We start from the raw sequence: 27345 nt of genomic DNA on the forward strand, positions 1-27345 counted from the left end.
GTTGAGTTTTTGGAACCAAGAGAGCGGTGGCCTGAAAAGATTGGAAATCCCTGGCCTAGACCAACCCTGACAAGTGCTTGTCCAGCCTCTGTTTAAAGTCTGCCAGTGAGGGGGAGCTCACCACCTCCCTAGGTAGCTGATTCCACTGTCGAACAACTCTCACTGTACATTTGTCCCTAATATCCAGCTGCCCCTCTCCACCCTCAATTTAAACCCATTATTGAGCACATGAAGCTGCCTTGTACTGAATCTGACCCTTGGTCCATCAAAGTCAGTATTGTCTACTCAGACCGGCAGCAGATCTCCAGGGTCTCAGGCAGAGGTCTTGCACATCACCTACCTGCCTAGTCCCTTTAACTGGAGATGCCGGGGATTGAACCTGGGACCTTCTGCATGCCAAGCGTGTGCTCTACCACTGAGCCACGGCCCCTCCCCTGTTGTGAGTCCTAGCCTCTGCTGCCAACAGGAGCAGCTCCCTGCCCTCCTCTGACAGCCCTTCAAGTACTTAAAGAGAGCAATCATGTCCCCCCTCAACATCCTCTTCTCCAGGCTGAACATTCCCAACTCCCTCGGCCTTTCCTCGTCGGGCTTGGTCTCCAGGCCCCTGATCATCCTTATCACTCTCCTCTGCACCCACACGATTCTGTCCACATCCTTTCCCTTCTATTTCCTGAATCTGGAAGAAAACAAAAAAAAAGCCTTTCCAGATTTCTGCTTCTTTCTGTATGTCTGGTGTGTGTACATTACACTCCCATGTAGAGATCTAAGTAGCAACATTATAAATTCTTCCAAAGCATCTCCCCCCACCCCCCAAAAAAGAATAAAGGAGTGGACATAAAAGAAAAGGGATGGGGGGGAGGGAATAGGGAATTACAATCATGCATCAAAAATATTACATCTATTGTTCAATTATATCGAAGAAAAAGTATATACAGGGGGTGGGAACATTATAAATTCTTTAACTGTGTGTTTTCTTGAAAACGTCTTCTATGAGATTGTTTGCCAAAGTAATGATTCCATGCAGGTCTACAGCTGAGCATACCTCTTCCCCTTTTTAGGTTTTCAGTTCCAGGTGGCCAGTATATGGATGACTGTGTGATAGAGAAGGGAAACTCATGCGTTGTGTGACTGGATTCACACTTAGGCGCTGCTGAGTAGATACAGGAAATACAAGTGCCTGGAAATGGATAACGTAGGCTCCAAGCTGCTTGTTGGATTCCTGGAAAGATTCCCTTACAAAAATGCAGAGAGAGACCCAGTGACTTACTGACCCTTCTTTCCCTTCTGCCTAAATCTCTTTAGGTTGAAGGACGTTTCTCTCACTCTGTGCCGCTTGGTGTCTTTCCTTGGGGCAGTTAATTTGCCTTGAGATTCTCTTCCCTCACCCATCCATAGATTTGAATTTGAACATGAGATATATGTTTTTAAAATACCACTGGGGCACATGGATGACCCATCCTTTACATTTTGGAGTATGCAATAATCTACATGAGGTATTTGTTCACACATTTGGAGAATTGTAGTTTCCGGAGCAGTTTTTGGATGTTTTAAAAGGCATGGATGACTATTTCCAATGTTCACAGCATTTTGTCAGTATTATGTCAGTAATCATTACAACAACCCTGTGTGGTAGGCCAGTAGTATCCTTATATTGCAAGGAGGGGACTGAAGGAGAGAGAAAGTGGCTTATTTTATGGCATCTAGTGATCTTGTGGTAGGTGAAATATAAGGTTTCCTGGTTCATGGCTTAGTGTCTTAACCACCGTGTTGTAGTTTTTTTGTGCTTGAACACATGAAGCTGCCTTACACTGAATCAGACCATTGATCCATCCTGGTCAGTATTGTGTACTCCAACTGGCAGTGGTTCTCCAGGATCTCACAGGTCTTTCACATCACTTACTACCAGATCCTTTTAGCTGGGGATTGAACCTGGGACCTTCTGCATGCCGAGCAGATTCTCTACCACTGAGCTGTAGGACTCTTCCTTTTCTTCTACCCCAATTCCTGAGGAGGTTGCTGTGCTCAGAGGGGATGCGCTACATGTTACTCTCTGTGTTGTATTCCTCTTCAGATGTTGGGGAAAGGCAAAAGGCTGAAGTGTGCGGTTCTTCATATGCCACAAACTCACGAACTTCCATGGTGGTTTCAGCTAATAATATTTGCTGACTAGCAACTTGTCAACTGCCAGTAGGTGATAAAAGTAGAAAATGGAATTTCAGCAGACATTGCTTATCGTATAGTAGTGTTGCAGGGGTTAAGAAAACTCTTAGAAAGCGCCAAATGGAGCACAGGCTTGAGTCTCAATAGAGCTGAGCGAAAATAGTATATCCTCTCCAAAAGAGTGCCAGGTTCAGTGAATTAGTTCAGACATCAGAGGGCTGGAAGCCACCAATTCTCTCTCAAATAAGAGTGAATTTTGGCTGATTCCTCTGACTTTTCCCCACCGTAAAGGAGACTCTTTGGACAGTTGCTTTGTGACAGCAAATGTGCTTTTAGCTTGGTAGTGAGTTTCCTTGTGTGAGCGATCTGGTTTCATGCAAGGGTTCCACGTTGTCCATTAAGCAGTTATCTAAAGGAGTGTTGAATCTGTACCTCATCTTCTGTTAGCCATTTATTGCCACCCTGTTGAATTTGTTGCTGATTGTTGAACATTCTCCAGACTGAACATTCTCAATTCCTTCAGTCTTTCCTCACAGGGCTTGGTTTCCAGGCCCCTGATCGTCCTCGTTCATTTCCCCCAAGAGGCCGTGGGACTGGTTCAGCTCTCCTGCTCCCATAGTGAACTGACAAGTGTTTGTTTTCATAGTTCTCATTTACAGTGGCGTAACTACCGAGGGGACTTCGTCGCAAGAGAGAAATTGTAACACCCCCCTTTTTTTGTCGTCTAGGCTGTTTGGAGCATGTGAAACGACGCCCGGAACTTGGGTTCCAGTATGTGGTATATTATGCAGAGCATTCAGAGTAAATATTCTTTGTCTGAGCGTTTGATCCGGACCATAGCAGCCATCCGCTCCTTCCCGCATGACAATGTCGAAGACCTTATCAGAAGGGTGAGTGAGGCCTTGCGCCGGAGTTAAAGCTTTGTTTCAGAGCTTACATTTTCGTTATCGGCAAAAGCCGTACGAGATGGTGTCAGATTCAGTCACGAGGCTGTTCCCTTAGGCGGCGCTTTCTCTGTGCCTCCCTTGTCTGGTACATGTTGAGACGAATTAAAGTCTTGTTAAGTTGGACAACTGGGAGAGGGCAGGGAATTTGCTGTCTCTCCTCAACTCAGTTTGGCAGCAAAGCTCATGACTGCACGGACCCAATATTTACTGTCTTTCCCCGCTCCCTTTTATTTAACACTAACCCAGCCAGTGGAAAAAAAGGCTCCCATTTCTCTCTTGCAACCCCCTCTGCTTTTTTAAAAAAGAAAGTGAACAGGGGCTGCTTGTGTTTTATTCTGGTACAGCACTTAAAATATTATAAATAATAAACTGGTCGATGAGGATGGTCCCCAATAGAAGAAGAAGAAGAGTTGGTTTTTATATGCCGACTTTCTCTACCAGTTAAGGAAGAATCAAACCGGCTTACAATCAACCTTCCCCTCCCCACAACAGACACCTTGTGGGGTAGGTGGGGCTGAGATAGCTCTAAGAGAGCTGTGACTAGCCCAAGGTCACCCAGCTGGCTTCATTTATAGGAGTGGGGAAACCAATCCAGTTCACCAGATTAGCCTCCGTCGCTCATGTGGATGAGTGGGGAAATCAAACTCGGTTCTCCAGATCAGAGTCCACCGCTCCAAACCACCACTCTTAACCACTACACCACGCTGGCTCTTGGAGAAGATTTGTGTTGGTACACCTAAACAGCTACGGTCCGACTGGCACAGCTTCTTATCTTGGGATTCCTAATCTGCATATTGTATTTGGGGCCTCTGCCACTAAATGGGCTTAAATATGGGGATGCCCTTAAAAATCCATACCCTCCAGAATACAGAGTCACAGCATGACTGCTGTGTGTCTGATTATCTTTGTTCAGTATGTTTTGGGGCTGGGGCGGTGCTGATGGTAAACTTACAGTGCAATTCTGCGCAGCGTCCTTCCACTTTAAACCTCCCAGTTTCGATGAGATTAGACTGGAGTAATTCTGAATAGGATGACACTGTTGTTGTGGTTTGTGCTGAGTACTAGAGAGAGAATGGGAAGAATGGGTTAGGGCAGGGGTGTCAAACTCATTTGTTACGAGGGCCGGATATGACATAAATGTCACTTGGTCAGGCTGAGCCATGCCTCGCCAGCCCAGATTGAAAGCAGGGTGGTGGTGGCTGCCTCAGCTGGTGACCAAGCAGCAGGCTCGCCAGTCCAGACTGGGAGGGGTAGTAGTTGCCTTAGCTGGCTCGCGGGCCAGATAAGAGCTTTCAAGGGGCCAGATTTGGCCCATGGGCTGAATGTTTGACACCCCATAGTTAGGGATTGATAAATCCCCTTGTGAAAGAATGGGATGTGAAGGTTGACTTTTAGAATATAGTTGGGGAGCATGAGGGTAGGAGCAATAACTAGGAGTTGTAAAGCTTGCTGCAGGATTTACCCCCAAAGGTAGTTAATACTACGGTTCTGACCTTTTCTTGTGTCTTGGGATCGGCTTATTTGGAGTGGTTTGGAGCTGTGGAGTCTGATCTGGAGAACCGGGTTTGATTCCCCACTCCTCACATGAGCTGCAGAGGCTAATCTGGTGAACTGGATTTGTTCCCCCACTCCTACACATGAAGCTGGCTGGGTGACCTTGGGCTAGTCACAGCTCTCTCAGCCCCACCTACCTCACAGGGTGTCTGTTGTGGGGAGGGGAAGGGAAGGTGACTGTAAGCCAGTTTGAGTCTCCCTTAAGTGGTAGAGAAAGTCGGCATATAAAAACCGACTCTTCTTCTTCTTATATTGTAATTTGTCTTCAGGCTAGATAGCGTGGGAGTCTACAGTCTGAATAATGCTGTCAGTTCTGCTTGCCGTATGATGCAAGAGATCTGGCCTTCGAGGCTTTCGTGGGAGGCGTGCACGGCTCCTGTGAACAGAGCAGGCATGAAGCTGCTCCACGTCTCTCCTCGTATCTGTTTCCTGGTGGTGTCAGTGCGGAGAAATGCAGCCTGGGAAAGGCAAGCACTGGAAGGACTTCCTTCTGCTTCTTCCTCTGCCTCTTCAGCAGAAGAACAAGGGAGATCTTGCTTTGCACTTAGAATCTTAAGGAGAGGAGGCAACACCTGTAACTGAAAAACGTTGCAATCTTTTTCTGAAAGAGGCCACAATTAATTTATATTGTGAATATATATATCTACTGACAGAACTGAAATAAGCATATTGTGGTTGCCTGTGCTAAAACGATCCCTGTGATCTTAGTCTTTTCATGTATCATATACTCTTATTCTGGGCAAAGGCGTACATCCTCCAGATGTTTTTGGATTCTAGAAACGCTTCTTTCTGACTGGTGTCTGTGTCCACTTCTGATCTGATTTACAAATGTAGGCAATTGCCCTGTTAGCCATTCTACAAGGGCGGTGTGCTATCAAGTGAGCAGTTTGGAAGGGGTGGCTCCCATCAACAAATCTGTATGGGTGGGGAAGCACTTTTTTACCGATTCTCCCCCCCACACACACACACACCGCATTTCTTGGCTGCAGTATACTTTTGCATGTACGTGTAAAAGTAATGCTCTGTGGGTAGAAATCTTATCACGTGTGGTCAGATTCACTGGGAATCCATGTCTGTGTAGAACAGAGAAGGAATTTTGAGAAAAGCTTGCTTTTTAAAAGGTCCTTGGCCAGAAAGTACTTCCTCATCACTAATCTGTTTTTTGCTAAGCGTGTGTCTATGTGGATTTTGGCTGTATAAAGAAAGGAGATCCAGGAAGATCATCTACTTCCCTTTCAGTGCAGATGCTCTGGAGTTTCTTGAATACTGCTCCTCTAGCTAGCGTGGCGTAGTGGTTAAGAGCGGTGGTTTGGAGCGGCAGACTCTAATCTGGAGAGCCAAGTTTGATTCATCATCATCATTAACCTTTAATAGGCATAGTTTGATTCCCCACTCCTCCACATGAGCAACAGACTAATCTGGTGAACCGGGTTGGTTTCCCCACTCCTCCACATGAAGCCAGATGGGTGACCTTGGGCTAGTCAAAGATCTCTTCGAGTTCTCTCAGCCCCACCTACTTCACAGGGTGTCTGTTGTGGGGAGGGGAAGGGAAAGTGATTGTAAGCCGGTTTGATTCTTCCTTAAGTGGTAGAAAAAGTCAGCATATGAAAAACAACTCTTCCTCTGTTGAAATGTGACATTCTGTTCTTCGAGGGAAGGGTTTTAAAGCCTCTCCAGCTTCAAAGGGCAACACTAAGATTTCCTCTGTTTCCGATGACTCAGCTGTCGTAGATGGAGGTTTTCCAGATCGCATTTGATGGACGCCGCCAGCTGCTTGGGTATATTAATTCCTTGGTCTCTAGAGACTGCCCGAGCCCATTAAATAAACCATACTTCAACCTAGTGGCCAAAAAGTGCAACAAAGATGGTAGTCCTTGGATGTTACCCAAAGAAAGCCTCTTACCAGTGCTGGAAGGGGCCGTGGCTCAGTGGATGAGCCTCTGCTTGGCATGCAGAAGGTCCCAGGTTCAATCCCCGGCATTGCCAGTTAAAAGGACCAGGCAGTAGGCAATGTGAAAGATCTCTATCTGAGACCCTGGAGAGCAGCTGCCAGTCAGCTTAGACAACAATGTCCTTGATGGGCCAGAGGTCTGATTCATAGGGTTGCCAACCTCCAGGTGGTGATGGGAGATCTCCTGCTATTACAAACTGATCTCCAGGTGACAGAGGTCAGTTTACCTAGAGAAAATAGCCACTATGGAAGGTGGACTGTATGGTATTGTACTCCATTGAAATCCCTCCCCTTCCCAAACCCCGCCCTCCTCAGGCTCCACCCCCAAAATCTCCAGGTATTTCCCAACCCGGAGCTGCCAACCCTACTGATTCAATATAAGGCAGCTTCATCTGTGTCCATGTGTAGAAGGCAGCATTAGAAGAAGAAGAGGAGTTTTTATATGCCAACTCTCTCTACCGCTTAAGGAAGAATCAAACTGGCTTACAATCACTTTCCCTTCCCTTACCCACAGTCTGCCAGAGTGAAGCAGGAAGTTTTTTAAATAGGCATTCAAGCAGGTAGCTGAGTTCTCTCTGGGAAGGTGAGGAAAAGCAAGCTCTGGCCACATCTAGTCCAGCTTCCTGTTTCATACAGTGGCCGACCAGATTCTCCTCCTCCCCCTCCCCCCGGAAGAGCTACAAGTAGGGTACAGAGGCAAGACTGTCTTTGTTCCTGTCCCTTAACAATGACATTGAAAGGGTTACTGTCTTTGAACATGGCAAATGGCCCATCAGTGGCTTATATGCCACACATTTGCCTAATTTTTCTTTTGAAGCTAGCTAAACTAGTGGCCATTGCTGCATCCTGCCGTTCGTTAATCCACCAGTTGACTTCCTTCTGTTTTCCTAAATCTACGCCCATCAACTTTATTGGGTGTCCAAATTCCAGTCATATTGGAGAAGGAAGATGAAGTCCTTTTTCTACTTTCTCCATCCGATGTGGCTGCACTATAAACCTGTAGTGTGGAATTACAATACTGGCCGTCTTGTTTATCAGTCCTTTTTTTTTGTGTGGTAAGTTTTTGGCTGTATTTCAATAGCCTCAATTAGTTTGTGTGTCCCCCTCCATACTATGTATGTAGTAATTAAGAAGTACCCATCTGTACTGCAGGTTGAGTATCCCTTATCCGATATCCAGACTGATTTGAAAACCGGACCTTCTGAGCTGGTATGCAGGCATTACTCACAAGCCCTCAGCAGTGCCTTGATGGTTCAATGTACACAAAATTATTAAAAATGTTGTTTAAAATTACGTTCAGGCTATGTGTATAAAGTATATACAAAACTTATATAAAACATCAATGAATTTCATGTTTAAACTTGGGTCCCATCCCCAAGATATCTCATTATGTACCTGCAAAAATTCCAAAATATTCCAAAATACGGAAAGATCCGAAATATGGACCACTTCTGGTCCCAGTCAGTCTAGATAAGGGATACTCAGCCTGTATTGCTTTTTATCAAATGTCATGTTTTAGAGAAGAGTTGGTTTTTATATGCTGACTTTCTCTACCACTTAAGGGAGAATCATACCGCTTACAATCACCTTCCCTTCCCCTCCCCACAACAGACACCCTGTGAGGTAGGTGGGGCTGAGAGAGCTCTGAGAGCTGTAACTTGCCCAAGGTCACCCAGCTGGCTTGATGTGGAGGAGTGAGAAAACAAATCCAGTTCACCAGATTAGCGTACGCCGCTCATGTGGAGGAGTGGGGAATCAAACCCGGTTCTCCAGATCAGAGTCCACTGCTCTTAACCACTATGCCACGCTGGCTCTCTGCCTTAGCATTAACAACACTCAGGAACAGATAGATTTGCTGAACCCTCTCTCTCTTTTTTTCCCTTCTATGTTCCTCCAGGGAGCGGATGTTAACTGTATGCATGGCACACTGAAGCCACTGCACTGTGCTTGCATGGTTGCGGATGCCGACTGCATTGAGCTGCTGTTGGAAAAAGGAGCTGAGGTAAGGACGCACACAGAAAATCTGCTCACACATGAGAGACGGTAGTAATGAGTAACAGTTATGCGGCACTCTGAAGCGTACCAATCAGTCTTAACTGCATTGTCTCAGAAATCCTTGTGAGATCAATTTTGTCCCATATTGAAGGTGGGCAGAGACGGGGTCAGAGTGTTATGTCTAAGGTCCAGCTGTTGATTTCCCAGCAAAGATGAGATTTCAGGTTTATAGCCGAGTCTCCTAGCCACTGTCCCGGTCCAGCTTCCTGGTATAGACATCAAGTTCTTTATAGTGGCATGGAAGGTCAGGATTTCTGCCTGTAAAAGATGGCTGTTTGCCGCAAGTTACCTTGTTCACTTGTGTTAGGGTAACTAAGGTATGCAATAAAACATACTAAGGATCATTATGGGTAGATTATATTGAGCTGTTTTGGGGGAAATGGAGCTTTCCTGTCACCTTTGAATCTGATAAACATCTGGGTGGATTAGAAGTAATCCAGTGTGATGTAGTTGTGCCATAGGGAAAATAGAAGTAATATAAAATTAGTATTAGGTTGCACAGTTGTCAAGATGACTTATACTAAAGGTGTGAACTGTTCGCTATTAGCAGTTGATACCTTCTTTGACTGTCATGTTAAACATTGGAAAGTATTGTTGGTCCCCTCATTTTGGAATGGAAAAAAAATCCATGAATATGTTGCAATGCCTAAACTAACTTGTGAATGGTTGGTTAAAGAAGGCAGATAATACTGCAGTAAAAATAATCTAAAGGTAAAGGTCCCCTGTGCAAGCACCGGGTCATTCCTGACCTATGGGATGACGTCACATCCCGACGTTTCCTAGGCAGACTTTGTTTACGGGATCGTTTGCCAGTGCCTTCCCCAGTCATCTTCCCTTTACCCCCAGCAGCAAGCTGGGTACTCATTTTACTGACCTCAGAAGGATGGAAGGCTGAGTCAGCCTTTAGCCAGAGACCTGAAACCAACTTCTGTTGGGATCGAACTCAGGTCGTGAGCAGAGCTTGGACTGCAGTACTGCAGCTTACCACTCTGTGCCACTGGGCTCATGCTTAAATGCTAACAGGGTTTTATTCCAGCATAAACTGTTTTACAAAGTGGCGGATTCTCAGGGACAGGGAAAAGAAGCCCTTTGGCAGTGTGTATTTCTGCCCTGAAACGCCTGCATTTCAAAAGCAGCTTGATTTGGAGCAGGGTTTTTTTTTAATGGCACAATGCATTTCAAGATCCACAAGTGAAACTTTTTTGGGGTTGCTGAAGTTGTTGTGGACTTTTTTGCTCCGCGGCTTGAGGTTAGGTTGACAGCGTTTGATGGCAGCAGGTCGGCTTCTGCCACCTGTCAGCAATGAATGTTGTATTTCAATACTCTCAGCAGTGGAGTCGCGCCCTGCACTTTATATGTTCTCTTTTCTTATGATAAAAAGTTCACATTGGGAGGGAGATGCCGAGGCCGCCAGGACCAGTGTTCAAAAGAGAAAAAAGATTGCAGGCCCTGATATTTTCAGAGCAGTGAGGTGAGATGAGCTAATCTCAGAAGCTTAGCAGGGTTTGTCAAATCACAGAAGTTAGCATCCTTTTAGACCATATTTATATTTGAGGACCGAGGCCCAGAGAATGCAAGATCTGCTTTGCTGGGCCAGGCAAAAGTTTTCAGCCCGGCCACCTGTTTCCCCAGGAAGCCCAAAGACAGAACAAGATGGAAACAGCCGTCCTTTCCTGCCTGCCGCAGAGATGCCGATTCTGAATGTGGGGGCAGAACAGTAGTGGAATCTTTTGACTCTTGAGATATGTTCTAGGCCCTAGGGTGAATTTTCAATTGAATGGATCTTATATGAAGGTAGCTGCACTTTTTTTATTTTTATGATTTTATGATGGAATCCGAACATAGCTGCACTGTGAATTTTATGATGAAGTCAGAACAAACACCATTTCTCCTCTGCTATCTTGTTTCAAGCATCTGAACTATTTTCTGGGGGGTATGGAGTTAGCCCTGGTAAAACTGTTGTTTGCGGATAAGGAGGCTGCCGTATCCCATATAATGGCCTTACATTCGCAGTACAAACATACAATGCTAACCCCTCTATGGTTATGCAAGGCAGAATTTTGAACATACCATACCCAGAAAGGACCTGTCCTTGCTCTTCTGGCCCTACTGATTCATTAGCTCATGCCCTTTTACAATGACGCTTTTATGAGGAACTTAGATCACATTATATCTCTCCTCTTTTAATATATAAATCTAATGCCTCTGTGTCTGACATAATGCCTTTTTTATTAAGTGACAGGGATTCCAAGGCTACATTGTCAGCGGCAAGATTTATTTCAGTCCTTATATCCCTCAAACATTAGATTTAGAATTACGCTGCTCAAGGTCAATGGATCAAGGTGCTTCTAAGGGATAAAGGAAAGTACTAATGTATATTGTAGCTGAGGTTCACATAACTTATTAATGATAGTCATCTAGCTATCCTTAGCCTATGTATTCAATGTAGTTTTTAGATTTTATACAGTTTCCTTCTTTCTTTTTACAACTACTGACTAATTTGTATGTTTGCTGGTCTTAGACTGTAACAATAAAGATTGATTGATATATGAAGGCAGCGTGTGTTGAGGGTCTTTTTTGGTCTGAATTGGGGGTGGGAGTTGAGCCTTCCATCCTCTGACTTGTTTTTTAAAGTGTGCCTGACCAATGCTGAACTTCTGAGTCAGTTTTTATGACTAAATCCTTTTAAGGTGTCATCGTCACCAAAGAATCCTTTCTCTGCTTTGCAGGTGAATGCCCTTGACGGGTACAACCGGACCGCCCTTCACTACGCAGCGGAGAAGGATGAGACTTGCGTGGAGATCCTTTTAGAATACGGGGCCAACCCAAATGCCCTGGACGGTAACAAAGACACCCCGCTGCACTGGGCTGCCTTTAAGAACAACGCAGAGTGTGTCCGAACGCTTTTGGAGAGCGGGGCCTCTGTCAACGCTCTGGACTACAACGACGACACCCCCCTGAGCTGGGCAGCGATGAAGGGCAACCTGGAGAGCGTGAGCATCCTCCTGGAGTACGGGGCGGAGGTCCGGGTGGTCAATCTGAAGGGGCAGACGCCTATCTCCAGGTTGGTGGCCCTGCTGGTCAGAGGGCTGGGCACCGAGAGGGAAGACTCCTGCTTCGATCTCCTGCACAGGGCCGCCGGGCACTTCGAATTGCGGAAGAACGGGGCTATGCCCCGCGAGGTCCTGCGGGACCAGCAGCTGTGTGCGAAGCTCACCACTTTGTGCTCGGCCCCCGGCACCCTAAAGACACTGTCGCGCTATGCCGTGCGCCGCAGCCTGGGCGTCCAGTTCCTGCCGGATGCAGTGAAGGAACTACCTTTGCCGGAGTCTCTGAAGGAATATGTCCTGCTGAAGTAAAAAGGGGCGGGGGGGAAAAAAGCTTTGTAGGATTCTGGTAGTTGCACAGATCAGTCGGCAGCTGCGCCACTCCTTTCATGGCATTTCATATGGACCATCGTAGCAAACGTCCAATAGATTCAGCGGCACTCTCTGTAGCCTTGCGGGCAGAATGGCTCCTTGGTCCGACAGTGGCTGGTGGTTTCCTTCGGCTTCTGCCTTTGCTTCTTCGGCGAAAGCGGGCGGAAGGTGTCTTTGGTGGCCACTTGCGGCTGGGAAAGCCTCAGGCACTAGCCCTGCTGTTTATACCCCTCAGGTGGATCTTTGTTAGAACCTTAGCGAAGATTTCTGCCGAGACTCGTTGACAGAAAGGGGAAATAGAGTTGTCGTCTGGAGCCGCTTCTGAAGGACAGCAGAGTGACAGCGGGGAGTGGGGGCTAATGCCTTTTATACACAGTGAAGCATTCTGATGACCCAACTTCCCTGTTTCTAGCTTCATAGTTTGGGATTTGCATGCCTACCCCCATTGCTTCATTTTGTAGCAGGAGCTGAACCGTCCCTTTCGGGGAGAGCTGCGGCTTGATGGATTTGAGCCAAGGGATCTGGAGGTCACTCATTCGACCGCCTTCTTTATATCTTTCCTGTTCACTCTGATGAGAGGTTCTACTTAAGCAGGCGAGGTGGGGGGGCAGCCCTTCTGACAGCGCTACTGAATCACAGTGTTTGGTTATTAATTTTGGGCCAGGCCTATACATGGATTAGCCTGAGGCAGTAGTGGAAGCTTGAAGCGCCCTGCGTGACTTCGTCCCGAAGGTGCAGAATATTGATTTTGAATGCTCCCTTGTCATGGGTGGAGTGGAGAACAATACATCCTGCAGATAGCAAAACTAGCATTTTGCCCCAGTTCAAGGAGCTGGGGGGAGGGGGGGGGGAGAGACACAGAGAAGTGTTCAAAATTGCACAGTTCATTCGGCTGCGCATGTAGGTGCAGCCTTCGTTGATCAGGAGTTAGCAGTAAGTGTCCCAGCCAAGCCACTTGGCTCACTGCTTGGACAGATGTAGATCATTTAAAAAACACACACACACACACCAAAATCCTAGTAGCGTGACCAGTCTGTATCTTGTAGGGTGATAAGGAAGTGAGCTCATTTCCGCACTGTGTGTTTTGCGTAACTTATTCACAGCTTAGAAGCTCAATAAGCACACACTTCAGCTTGACTCGCCGCTCCGAAATATAGCCCTAGCTGACGGCGTTCAGCTAAGCCATAGCGGCTCCTGTCATATTCAATCCACACCTGGGTTGCCTTCATACTTTACAGCTTCTTTTTAACATTGGCTATTTTTTTGCTGAATTTTCAGTGTGTGTAAGGAGAGAAATAAAAAAAAACCTGGAGGCGCCTGCTTGCTTCTTGGGGGGGGGGGGCGGAAGTTCTGAGCTCACTTTCTGGGGCTGTGCTTTCTGATGGTAACGTTCGGGCTTCCCCTGTGTCCTGTAACATGGACTGCAATCCAGGTATTCTGTCCTCTCTCACTTGATTGGGAAGATATCGCTGCCTATGTAATGGGGTGTGGGGGAGAATAAGGCTGCAGAAGGCTTCCTTGTTTTTGAGGGGAGGCATGGATATATCAGTCCTGGCAGCTGAACTTTTCAAGCCATGCTGTTGCTCCCTTGGGGACATACAGTTTTGTAATCGCAGCCCTAATCGATTTGTAAAGTAAACATTAGTGTACGTGAGACGCAACCGTGATGTCCTCCCACTGTTTAATGTAAAAAGCCATTAACTTCTTGGGAGATGCATTTGTGCCCCCAGTATGAGCAACTAAGGAACAAGGGCTGCTACTTCTGACTCCTGCAGGTCCTGCCTTCCATAGAAAGATGCTTAGGTACAGTGCAGTACTCTTCTCCCCCCAGAGCTATGAGCCTGCCTGTGCACATGCTGAGTATTCAGAATCCTAATCCCAGCAGGTGAAAATCATGCTGGGGGCCTCTCCACCCTTTTTGCAAGAGTCGGTAGGTCAAGGTACATTCAGAAAGACGGTGATTATTCGCATGGAGCATTTAACAGTTTGCTGATTAAACTTGTGATGTACTGGACAGCATTTAGTCTGCTGTGAATGTGTTCAGGGGGTGAAATGTTTATATCGATCATACTGTTTCCTTTTGCACTGTTTGTACTAGGTTGTTGCCTGATCTCTCCCACAAAGGAAGACCCTTGTTCTGTGATCTGTACAATGTGAAAGAGGCTTTATAGATGTAGAATGAAATGTATTTCTGCCCAGTTAGGAAAACCGTGTATTCTATAGGAGCAGACAGGCCTGTTAACATCTTCCCTGCAGACCCTGCTAGTTCAAGCAGTGATGCCCTGATCAGTGTTTATCCACAGGCTTCTGTAGCCAACTTTTCAAATTGCTGAAAGACCTTAAATCTCTGCTCACATGAAGCTGCCTTATACTGAATCAGACCATCGAAGTCAGTATTGTCTAAGACTGGCAGCGGCCCTCCGGGATCTCAGGCAGAGGTCTTTCACATCGCCTACTTGCCTGGTCCCTGTAACTGGAGATGCTGGGGATTGAACCTGGGACCTTCTGCATGCCAAGCAGATGCTCTACCACTGAGCCACGGCCCCTCCCCACTAACATGAGGGCTGCATTTTTGAGTTGAACGAAGGCTCAAAGGGTTGACCATTTTGACACTGCTCGCTGGTTCTCTCTCACACAAGTCAAAAACAAACCGGTAAATGGCTCTCCTTTGGCAGATCCCCTCCTCTTACCCCCCTTCAGCTGCTTGTTCCCTTCTGCTTAAGCAGATCCTGCAGAGCACCCTCTGGCAACTGTCAAACCTCTGGGAAAAAGCGACTGGTTTACCCTGAGTCAGCAAGAGACCTTTGAGGACGAGCCTGACACAGCGCTCGTCAGGCTGGGCTACTTTGCCCTTTGTTTTCATTGTGGGGATCCTTAAAACTAAGGAATGCATTCCATATTAAAGCATAGAGCTGGAAGGATCCACATGTTCAGTCACCATGACAACCTTAGGACATAAGAAAGGCCATGCTGGATCTGACCAAGCTCCATCAAGTCCAGCAATCTGTTTATACAGTGGCCAACCAGGTGCCTTCTAGGAAGCCCACAAACAAGACGGCTGCAGCAGCACCATCCTGCCTGTGTTCCACAGCACCTAATATAATAGGCATGCTCCTCTGATCCTGGAGAGCCTTTTTTTAGTGTGAACCTGGGACTTAGGGAAGAAGTAAACCTCACCTCTTACCTCTTTTGCCCCACAGTGCTCATATACTTCTGGTTTAGTTTTCAACAGAATAACTAGTTGCTTTGATTGCTGGGCTGGATTTAGCTGTTGCAAGGACTTCATGAGACGGGAGACTTAGAAGAGACCCATTCAGCTTACGGAGACCAGAGGCCAGTTTTACTCATGAGCATTCACAGGGGCATCAACCTTTGTGCCAAAATATTCCCGTTCTCCATAGTCAATGTGTTTTTTTCCCCTAACGAGCCCGGGGGCACCAGTGGCAAAAATAATGCGTGTCAAACCCTGCAAGTGTGAATGAACTGAAGAGTGCTGGAGTATAGAACTGTGAATGGCGGTATCTGTGTTCCTTTCATGCACTATGTGGAGTGGCTCTTAAAAGCAACACACACCTCTTCAAATCAGGATTATCAGAGAGGCAAGAACAGCTGCCAGCATCTCATTCAGTGTTTCTCCCCCCCCCCAGTTTGGTGCTCTGTTTCTCAGTTTAAGCAACACAAGCCTGTTGAATGGGGAACACTCTGCAATGTTGGGTTGTTGGGGAGGGGCTGTGGCTCAGCGGCAGAGCATCTGCTTGGCATGCAGAAGGTCCCAGGTTCAGTCCCCGGCATCTCCAGTTAAAGGGAGTAGGCAGGTAGATGATGTGAAAGACCTCTGCCTCAGACCTTGGAGAGCCGCTGCCAGTCTGAGTAGACAATACTGACTTTGATGGACCAAGGGTATGATTGTGTATAAGGCAGCTTCATGTGCTCTGCAGAGGCATCCTAAGGACTGGCACCATCTATTAGCTAGAAAGTCCCTGAACAATTCAGCGTAAAATATGGAACAGCTAGCTGCTCGCATTCACTGAACGGACCATGTCTCCAATGCATTAAGGAATTAAAGAGTGCAGAGGAGATCAATGTTACAGCCTCTGGACAGCCAACCTCCATTTTATTTTAGATGCTTTGAACTCTTCTGGCTTAAGGTGACGCAACTGTAAATGTACCCCTAGGGAAGCTCTGAAGCAGTTCTTGTTATGTTCAGATCGAGAATGCATTGTTGGTAAAATAACTTGCAGTAAAATTCTGATCAGCTAAAATAAATACTGTGTTTTATGATCATTCAGATGGCCACTGAATGGCCTGATCCTACAGCACTGATAATGCTAGAACAAGGTGTGTTACCCGGCCATTACATAGAGGAGAAAGATCAGCACAAGCCCCGTCTCAGCCACTCTTTCTACAGGAACAATGAGAATATTCCTTAACCCATAGATGCAGTACCTTTTCACATACCAAGATATAAGAGCCAGTGTGAATAGGTTCTTGCTTTTTAAAAAAAAATCCATCTGTGGCAGATCTTTGAGTGTGTGTGCATGTGCTGTCACATCACAGCTGCCTTATGGTGACTAGGATTTTCAAGGCAAGAGACATTCGGAGGTGGTTTGCCATAGCCTGCCTCCGCATCACGACCCTGCTATTCCTTGGAGGTCTCCAATCCTCAGGCTAGCCAAAGCCGACCCTGCTTAGCTTCCATGATCTGATGAGATCAGGCTAGCCAGCGTGGTGTGGTTAAGAGCAGTGGTTTGGAGTGGTGGACTCCAATCTGTAGAACCGGATTTGATTCCCCACTCCTCCGCATAAACAGTGGATGCTAATCTGGTGAACCGGGTTGGTTTCCCAACTCCTACACTTGAAGCCAGCTGGGAGACGTTGGGCCACTCAGCTCTCTCAGCCACACCTACCTCACAGGGTGTCTGTTTTGAGGAGGGGAAGGTGACTGTAAGCCGGTGTGATTCTTCCTTAAGTGGTAGAGAAAGTTGGCATATAAAAACCAACTCTTCTTCTTCTAGCCTGGGGCTATCCAGTTCGGGGCGTGGCAGATCTACAGCCCCAAGTATTACACAAACACCAGGTGGACAGCCACACACTACAATGAAGGAGGAACTGAAAATTCAGAATTTATTTCTGATCTTTCCTAAAACATCTTTGTTGAGAGAGAGAGTGAGTCGTAGCTGCTTTCCCGGCCGTTCAGAGTGCGCCTTCCCCAGATACCCTCTTGCGCGTGATGTGCTCTAAGTGGGCTTTTTCTGAAGTATCCAGATCAATCTTGTACTTGGCAAGAATCTTCAAGATGGGCCGCAGCTTCAGCCACCACTGCTCTTTTGGGATACGGTGCCTGTTGGAAAGAGAGAAGGCGGGTGTCTTATAAGAGGTATCAGGTTCCCAGTTCGGTGACAGTGCACGGCAGGGATTGACCATAGCTGCTTCGTCTTTGCAAGATAGTCATAGAATCAGAGTTGGAAGGGACCCCCAGGGTCATCTTGTTCAGCCCCCTGCACAAGGCAGGAAATTTGCAACTACCCACCACACCCCCAGTGACCCCTATTCCATGCCCAGAAGATGCCCTCCCTCTCATGAACTGCCTAAGGTCATAGAATCAGCGTTGCTGACAGATGGCCAGCTAGCCTCTGCTTAAAAACCTCCAGGGAAGGAGCGCTTACCACCTCCCGAGGAAACCTGTTCCACTGAGGAACAGCTCTGTTAGAAAATTCTTCCTAATGTCTAGACGGAAACTATTTTGATTTAATTTCAACCAGTTGGTTCTGTTCTGACCTTCTGGGGCAACTGAAAACAACTTGGCACCATCCTCTATATGACAGCCTTTCAAGTACTTGAATATGGTTATCATATCCCCTCCTCTTCAGGCTAAACATACCCAGCTCCAGTCGGGCCCCATGAACGCATTACCAACTTACTTTTTTAACATTAAGAAACAATGTCAGGCCAGTCATTGGGCCCAACTGAGTATCTGGTTAAATATGCGTTACTAAGGCTTTGTGACCACTACCGCCCCAGGTGAATATGACATGGTTTTTCAGTTAAGTACGTCACAATAACACGGATAAACTCATTTCTCAGTTGCAAGATGCTCAGTTGGGCCCTGTGAACCCATTACCAACTTATTTTTAACATCTGGCTTTAGTTGGCACAGATCTCAATTTGTTATCACCATCTTAGGACTGCTGACCTGGACTCGGGAGGTACAGAAGGTACCTAATGGGCTTTGTGACCACTACCACCCTGGCTGAATATGACATGGTTTTTCAGGCAAGTACGTCATACTAACACGGATAAACTGATCTGGCTTTAGTTGGCACAGATCTCAATTTATTATCACCATCTAGGACTGCTGATCTGGACTCTAGGGGTACCGACGGTAGGTACCTAATGGGACGGTGAGTGTAATCTGTGTGAAAGCAAAGTAGCCCCGACCTTGCGATTATTACACCTATGGCCACGACTACATTACATTTCAGATGTGCATTTAGCACACAAGCCAGCGTAGTGTAGTGGTTAAGAGCGATGGTTTGGAGGGATAGACTCTGATCTGGAGAACCGGGTTTGATTCCCCACCCCTCCACCTGAGCGGCGGAGGCTAATCTGGTGAACTGGATTTGTTTCCCCACTCCTCCACATGAAGCCAGCTGGGTGACCTTGGGCCAGTCACGCTCTCAGCCTCACCTACCTCACAGGGTGTCTGTTGTGGGGAGGGAAGGGAAGGTGATTGTAAGCCGGTTTGATTCTCCCTTAAGTGGTAGAGAAAGTCGGCATATAAAAGCCACTCTTCTTCTTCTAAAGGGAGTGCAGCCATTGCAAGCTGCAGTAAGTAAGCTCGTTGAAGGCGCTGTAGTTGGCTGCAGCTCCGTATCAAAGTTTGCCTTTATGTCATACGCGGAAAGGCCCTCTACTTCCTAAATACTGAGACGATATTCCAGGTGTTTACATGTTGCACTTTGTAACCCACCCACCTAGTTTCTCAGATTTCTGTTGGAATTCCAAAGTTTTGGGGTGCACCCCCCCACACACACACATTTGCAGAAATGTGTGATCATTTATTTTTATTTATTATTGGTCTTATATCCCTTTCTATATTCCGGCCGAGGCCACGAGCAGAGCAGCTAACTGTCATAAAAAATAATACATCTAAAACATAATGTGTAAATTAAAAAAAACCCCAACTTCCTAGAGACCCTGTGGGATTTAGAAAGTGGTATGAACAATTCACCCCACACCTTCCTTGTTAAAACTCAGAACTGTTCACATATATTCTCCAATATCTTTGCAATTCACAGCCCTGGCTCCCTATCTATTGACTGACGAAATTTATATACTACCCTTTCCCCGCCAAGATGGCAGTCTACAGACTCTTGCCTCTACCAGCTTCTTCCTAATTCTTCTCAAAATCATTTGCATCTCCTGGGGCGTGGGGAGGGGAGATAACAGGCTTCTTACATCTGCTCCCCTTGTTTAGAAATCTGATATATATAAAATATAAAATTATGCATGGTATGGAGAGAGTGGACAGGGAGAAGCTCTTCTCCCTCTCTCATAATGCCAGAATGTGGGGTCATCTGCTGAAGCTGGAGGATGAGAGATTCAAAACTGATAAAAGGAAGTATTTCTTCACACAACACATAGTTAAATTGTGGAACTCCCTTCCCCAGGATGTGGTGATGGCTACCCACTTGGAAGGCTTTAAAAGGGGAGTGAACATGTTCATGGAGGATAGGGCTATCCATGACTACTAATCACAATGGATACTAGTCATGATGCATATCTATTCTCTCTAGTATCAGAGGAGCATGCCTATTATATTGGGTGCTTTGGAACCCAGGCAGGATAATGCTGCTGCAGTTTTCTTTTTGTGGGCTTCCTAGAGGCACCTAGTTGGCCACTGTGGGAACAGACTGCTGGACTCGATGGACCTTTGTCTGATCCAGCATGGCCTTTTTTATGTTCTTAAGGCTTGAAGAGGGGAGTGGACAAGTTCATGGAGGATAGGGCTATCCATGGCTACTAGTCAAAATGGATACTAGTCATGATGCATACCTATTCTCTCCAGGATCAGAGGAGCCTGCCTATTATATTAGGTGCTGTGGAACACAGGCAGGATGGTGCTGCTGCAGTCGACTTGTTTGTGGGCTTCCTAGAGGTACCTGGTTGGTCACTGTGTGAACAGACTGCTGGACTTGATGGGCCTTGGTCTGATCCAGCATGGCTTTTCTTATGTTCTTATGATAGTCACCTGCCAGTGGTACGGCGTGAGCTTGTTTCCAGTCCTCCCAAGGCAGATCTACAGAACTGAATTCTCACTGATTAATAAGCTGCAACCCAGGGAGGTTACTATCATGATCCTATGCGGGCAATTTTTCAGTCTCCATTTTAAGATTTTTTTTCCTCTCTGGCATCAATGAGGGCTAGAAACTGTGGCGTGAGATCCTTAGGCTTTTAAGACAGGTTGCCCAACTCTCTTTTGCTCATAGAGCCCTCAGAGGAAGGAAGGAAAAAAACTTACTCAAAATCTGTCTGTTCTTTGATTTCGGCAAGAGGCTGGAAGACGAGGGCTCTTCTGCGCATCCCCAGGAGGCAAGCGGAATCGGCAGTGTTGGCAAAGATACGGCCTGAAAAGAAAAACGGGGGTGAAACGCTCACTGAATTAACAAAAAAAAACCTATACAGGTGAGAGAATGAGGTTGTAAAATGGACCACACCGCATTAGAGCACAGGTAGAAGATGATAATTTTGCAACATTCTCCCCTTTAAAAACAAAACGCGACAACCCTGCAAATAGAAAAGCAGCACAGCAAATAAAGTAGGGTAGAAGCTTCCTCCTTGCCATGCTAGCTTTCTATCTGCATGGATTTTTTTTTAATGTGAAGAAGCACGCAAGACTGAAAACCACCATCTGCTGCAGTCCATTCCACTACCTAATTCTCCTCCGTGTGTGAACCAGTTCTAGGAAATGGGGGTGGGGAGGGGACCTGGCGGTTGGCAACCTTCACTGCACAACCACCCCATGGAAAGTGACCACCTACCATGCCTGGAACACTCTTTAATCTTGCCAGACATCCACGCCACTGCTTTGGCACCCATCTTCGTTCCAAAGTTCCTGTCGAATGGAGTTGGTGTCCCACCCTGTGATAAATAGAGGAAGAATGGGTTGGGTTTCCCATAAAAGCCCCACCTGTGGGAACAGGGTTTGTAGATGACTCCAAAGGAGGGATTTTACTGCACCAATGCTGCTCAGTCAGGAAACCTAAAGCCCAGGGGTCCACAGCGTGGTGCCCGCCAACACCTTTCCTTGTGCCCGTGAAGTGTGGGGGGTAGACGGGACCGGGGGGAGGGCTTTTGCCAGTATGGCTTCGAACTGGCCATTGGAAATCAGATTGGCGGTAGAGAATTTGAAAAAGCTGCTTCGGCAGTAACTACCTCCACAGCATAAGGAGCAGTGTATATGCAAGAAAATATTTTAAAGCAATATGTTCATTTTAAAAGGCATCCTGCTAAGCAGAGATTCTGCCTGAAAGGCTGAAGAGTTAATATTAGTTATGCAAGACCTCACTCCCTGAGATTTTGGTGGTTGCCTCTGCCTCCTGCAGCAGCCATTTTGTGGCTGCCCCTGTCTAGGGTTGCCAGGTCTCCTGCCAGCACCCCTAGGTGCCAGCTGCTATGTGGTACAGCAGCAGCATTTTTTTTAAGTTGGCGTCGTGTGCAGCATGATGTCACTTCCGTTGGGAAACCAGAAGTAAATGTCATGTCGCTCTAGGAATCAACAGAAACTCTATGGCTTCCTAGAGTGCCCTCCCCATGTTCCTGCCGGTTGCCAGGCACAGTGAGACACGGAAGATAGGCATAATATTGATCACAAATTCTCCGTCTTATCATCCCTGCAGCTTTGTGATGTAGGTTAGAATGAGACTGGCCCAGGGTAACCCAAATAAACTTCATGGCTGAGTGGGGATTTGAACACATGTCTCATGACACTATGAGGAAAGACTGAAGGAGCTGGGTATGTTTAGCCTGAAGAGGAGAAGACTGAGAGGGGATATGATAACCATCTTCAAGTACTTGAAGGGCTGTCATATGGAGGATGGTGCCAAGTTGTTTTCTGTTGCCCCAGAAGGTCGGACCAGAATCGACGGGTTGAAATTAAATCAAAAGAGTTTCTGTCTAGAACTTAGGAAGAATTTTCTAACTGTTAGAGCGGTTCCTCAGTGGAACAGGCTTCCTCAAGAGGTGGTAAGTGCTCCTTCTCTGTAGGTTTTTAAGCAGAGGCTAGATGGCCATCTGCCAGCAATGCTGATTCTATGATCTTAGGCAGTTCATGAGAGGGAGGGCATCTCGGCCATCTTCTGGGCATGGAGTAGGGGTCACTGGGGGTGTGTGGGGGGGAGGAAGTTGTGAATTTCCTGTATTGTGCAGGGGGTTGGACGAGGTGACCCCGGTGGTCCCTTCCAACTCTATCATTCTACTGTAACCACTGCTCTACAGTAGCTCTCCTATTATCCTGCATCTGAGTTTTGACTCAGAAAAGCTTACGCTGGAATCTTGTTAATCTTTAAGGTGCCACTAGACTCTTGTTTTGTCATATAAATGAAGAAACTGACGAGAAAGCATCAGAACTATTGAGGGGAAGAAAAGGGATTCTGCTAGTAACATTTGAATAATATTCCTTATAACAAACCTTTAAATGGGTCACATGGAAAGGAAGGAACTGGGAGCTAAAAAATACCGGCTTGCCTACTATGGGAGATCTGAATCGGGGATTTCCTGGTTTACAGTTTAATCATTGCCCGGGCACCAGTTGATGAAAATCAGCTGGTGTGACCTGAAAAGCATACCAGGGACGAAGTAGAATGTCACAGACGCCAAGAGATCCAAGCACCGAAGCAGTAATTTCAGGTTGCCACTTTACTTAGGACACCATGTGTCCAACTGGTGGTCTACGAGTGAGACCAACCCTTTACGGCTCTTCCAAAAGGTCTACCTATTTGTCTTGCGTCTTGATTCAGCGGTGGCACCATCACATTCAGGGAACATCTAGCATGATTATTAAAGACTGCTGTGGCATCAACTGAATACCATGTTCTCTCGCAGCAGACTTACCTGCTGCATGTGACCCAACACGTTCTTTCTGGTGTCAAAGATGCCTTTCCCTTCCTCAGAGTACAAGTTGTATACAAAGTCAGTGGTATAGTTCTCATTGCATTTCTCATTTCTGGAAAGGCAGAAATAAAAATGGCATGTATGAATGCGGTTGAAGGTGGGCATCCACCGTTAGCAAGAATTACAAGCACCAGCAGAAAAGGAAAGCGATAAAGAAGAGTTGGTTTTTGTGTGCCGACTTTCTCTACCACTTAGGGGAGACTCAAACAGGCTTACAATCACCTTCCCCTACCCTCCCCACAACAGACACCCTGTGAGGGAGGTGAGGCTGAGAGAGCTCTAAGAGAGCTGTGACTTGCTGGCTGTCACCCAGCAGAGCTGTAACCCAGCTGTAACTTGCAGAGCTGTCACCCAGCTGGCTTCATGTATAGGAGTGGGGAAACCAAGCCAGTTCACCAGATTAGCCTCCGCTGTTCATGTGGAGGAGTGGGGAATCCAACCCGGTTCTCCAGATCAGAGTCCATCACTCCAAACCACTACTCTTAACCTCACCACGCTGGCTAGCCCGATCTCATCAGATCTCAGAAGCTAAGCTGGGTTGGCCCTGGCTAGTATTTGGATGGGAGACCTCCAAGGAATAGTAGGGTCATGATGCGGAGGCAGGCTTCACGTGGAGGAGTGGGGAAACCAACCCGGTTCTCCAGATTAGAGTCCACCGTTCATGTGGAGGAGAGGGGAATCAAACCTGGTTCTCCAGAGTGGAGTCCACCGCTCCAAACAACCGCTCTTAACCACTACACCATGCTGGTTCTCAGAGATGGAAGGTTCAATCCTGTGCTAAGAATGTACTCTCTCAAGAGACGGTTGACAAACTGTCTTTCAAGTTATCTGGCAGCCATATTTAGAGCTAAGAAAGAGTTATGCTCTGCTTACTCATTGGCTTGATGACCCTCCAGCTTAGCTGGCTATTTATTCCGCAAAACAATCCTGTGTGTTTATACGGTGGCACTTGCAGGTCCATTTCCCCCTCTGCCAGAAAACAAAGGAAATCCCTCCCCCACCCCCACCAAAGGCTTGCAAAATTGTTCTGAAGATTTGGAGTTGAATGGGAGAGAAGAGAAAGTGGATTGATGATGTCACAAGTGCCAGCCAATAGGCATCTTCATAGCCAGATGTCTCCTCATTCAAGCTGAACCATGCTGAAAATCTAAAGAACTGAAGGGTGTTTTTTGTTTGTTTAGTTTGCCTCAGAACAGAATAAGGTGTGCTGGTTTCGAGAGCAGTCAAATGCTTCCACCCCTCCTATAAGGATAGGGAAGCCACTTATTTTTTTAAAAATTGACAAGACTTGAAGGTTACCTCAATACTAGACCTCTCTTCACTGTGGTCTTCATTTTTTCTGTCAGATGCTCCACGTTAGCCTGTTAGCCAAAGAAAGATTGGTTAACGTTGATCACGTGGTTTCTTATGAAAGCAGGAGGCTGTTTCTCCAAACCATACGCAAGCCATGGTCTTTCCACACAACTAAGGCTTACGGCACTGTCTTCCGAAAGGGTGCTTCCCCCCACCCTGACAGACTGTTTAGTGCTGTGGTATGGGTTGGGGGCTTGAACGCTGCACCACAATGTATAAAATGATGTTTGGGCCATCACTTGGCAATGTTTTTTTTCAAGTGTGAAGTTCTGAATCCATTTACATCAGCAATATCATATAGTCCCTGTCCACAAATACACTCATGCTTAAGAACCTGAGGTATACTGGTCTCCTGAATTTAAACTGAAAAGAAACTGTACTCTTTGACTTGGAAAAGTTGTGTGCGTGTGTAGGAGTAAAAGATTTATCTGCCTTCAAGAAAAAAATCTACCCCCTGTTGCTCTGCGTGTTTCACTGTTCAGGGCACGTCTCCTGGTTGGAAGGAGCAAAGCCCATAGGGATGATTCATACAGAGACACAACAGGTAGCCTCTTTTGAACAGGGGGATATTGCTGCATCTTATTGCTGGGAGCAATTTAATCTTTGCTCTTTTTACCATGATGCAAAGCTACACCAGCATTACTCATCCCCCATGAAGGCTGATTCCAAGAAAACAGCAAGAGTACATCTGTGGATCAATCATGCAGAGATTGTGAAGGTCACCTCCTCCAAGGGTTAATTAATTTATTCCTCGTGGTGCATTATTGGTTGTATCATAGCCCCATCACACACTCTGGGAAAGATTGCTTCCATATTTGTGGTGGAGGCTCTGGGAGAGGTAGAAGAAGAAGAGTTGATTTTTATATGCTGACTTTCTCTACCACTTAAGGGAAAATCAAACCAGCTTACAATTTCCTTCCCTTCCTCTCCCAACAACAAGCACCTTGTGAGGTAGATGGGGCTAAGAGAGTGTGATTAGCCCAAGGACATCCAGCTGGCTTCATGTGTAGGAGTGGGGAATCAAACCCAGATCTCCAGATTAAAGTCCACCGCTCCAAAACACTGCTCTTAACCCCTACATCACCAAGATTTCCATTAACCTGAGTCGTACTGCAATGCACTCTTAGGAACAGGCCTGCTTTTACGAATCAGCTCTTAAGAGGTCTAGAAAGATCTTCACCTCCAAGTCGCGGATGGTGAAAGGGTCTTCATAAATATACGCCGCGTCAGCTCCTGCAGCCAAGCCCGCCATGGTAGCCAGGTAGCCGCAGTAGCCTCCCATCGTCTCAATGATGAACACCCGCCTCTTGGTGCCGGCTGCAGATTGCTTGATACGGTCACATGTCTAGGGATGCAACAAGTGACACAGCAAATAATACATCAAACAGCAGTGACCAGTTTTGAATGAGGGTTTTGAAAAAAATGGGTGTGTGTAAAGTGCTGCCAAGTTATGGCTCAGTTTGTAGCCAACTTATGGCGACCCCTTATGGGGTTTTCAAGGCAAGAGACGTCCAGAGGTGGTTTGCCAGTGCCTGCCTCTGCGTAGCGACCCTGGAATTCCTTGGTCGTCTCCCATCCAAATACTGACCAGGGCCGACCTTGCTTAGCTTCCGAGATCTGATCAGATGAAAAAATTACTGGACGGGAAAAGGTTCCTCTGAGAGGCTTTTGGGGGGCTCCAAAACCAGGCTCGGCTACTACTGAATCTCAGAGGTTCTGAGGTTTTGTGAAGACAAAACTAGCTCTGAGATAAATGGAAATTTTATTACCTATATTCCTCTTAAAATCTGAACTGAAGGTAAATATGAATCTTGAGAAAAATGTAATTTATTTGTTGAAATTTTAATCGATTAAGACATAAACACTGTTCAAAAACTGTAAATAAGATGTTATAGATAAACTTGATGGGAAGGTAATGAAGAAGAAAATGTAGAGGATTGTAAATATAATGTAATACCCTTTTAGTTATATAAAATCTAAAGTAGTAAGCTGGATCTATTAAAGAATGTATAGATGGTGGTGGTTAGATAATGTGAGGTAGTGGGTCAGTTTAACTGAATATGTAGTAGTAATATTAATATGCTAGTTTAACTATGTATCGTTGGAATCTCAGTTTGATCTCATTTATAGGTTTTTTATAACTTTTATATTCTTTCTTTTTTTTGTAAGCTTTGTATCTTTTATATTTCTTTGCATCTTTCTATATTTATCATATTGAAAGATACAAAGAAATATAAAAGATACAGAGCTTACAAAGAAAAGAAAGAATATAAAAGTTATAAAAGATCTTTGCAAGATCTGAGCAAGGCTGTTAAAGATAGGACGTTTTGGATTACATTGATTCATAGGGTCGCTATGAGTTGGAAGCAACTTGACGGCACTTAACACAAACATATTTTTCATAAAATTTAAAAAATAAAAAAGACAAGACTAGCAAACTTATAAATTAGCATATTCCCCTAGTTTGCATAACTGTTTTTGCTTCTGCCAGTGATGAGGAGAAACAATAAGCTATGCATTGGCCCAGAACCCCGCCCTCTGATGTCACATCAAATCCAGCCCTGGCACTATGTGGAGTCACCACAGACTCCATATAGATCATCCCAAATCTTCGCAGTCCCAAATGTTTGCTTTTCTTTAAAGGAAAACCGAGGAGTCCTAACCATTTAAGGACTCTGTCGCTTTGAAAATCCGATGTTAACAAAGTCTTGGAGGACACGTAAAAACCTTCCTA

General features: G+C 46.1%; 2 protein-coding genes across 2 annotated transcripts in view; one reads left to right on the top strand and one right to left on the bottom strand.

Annotated features, from left to right (window-relative positions):
* Positions 1-2895: 2895 nt before the first annotated feature.
* On the top strand, positions 2896-12026 carry ASB8 (ankyrin repeat and SOCS box containing 8). The gene is made up of 3 exons (XM_056862062.1): positions 2896-3050; positions 8510-8614; positions 11397-12026. Exons 1-3 carry the CDS (start codon positions 2934-2936, stop codon positions 12024-12026), a joined length of 852 nt encoding a protein of 283 aa, XP_056718040.1. The 5' UTR covers positions 2896-2933.
* A 5234-nt stretch (positions 12027-17260) lies between these two features.
* PFKM (phosphofructokinase, muscle) overlaps positions 17261-27345 on the bottom strand; it is a 60211-nt gene continuing 50126 nt past the window's right edge. Inside the window, exons 18-23 of the mRNA XM_056851785.1 lie at positions 25792-25956; positions 24558-24619; positions 23199-23310; positions 21128-21227; positions 20608-20713; positions 17261-17427 (exon numbers count right to left, since the gene is read on the bottom strand). Of these exons, the coding sequence (XP_056707763.1) occupies positions 17280-17427; positions 20608-20713; positions 21128-21227; positions 23199-23310; positions 24558-24619; positions 25792-25956 (693 nt within the window). The 3' untranslated portion in view covers positions 17261-17279. The remainder of the gene's footprint in view (positions 17428-20607; positions 20714-21127; positions 21228-23198; positions 23311-24557; positions 24620-25791; positions 25957-27345) is intronic.

The sequence above is a fragment of the Euleptes europaea genome, chromosome 1 (assembly GCF_029931775.1).
Source record: "Euleptes europaea isolate rEulEur1 chromosome 1, rEulEur1.hap1, whole genome shotgun sequence".
Classification (NCBI taxonomy): domain Eukaryota; kingdom Metazoa; phylum Chordata; class Lepidosauria; order Squamata; family Sphaerodactylidae; genus Euleptes; species Euleptes europaea.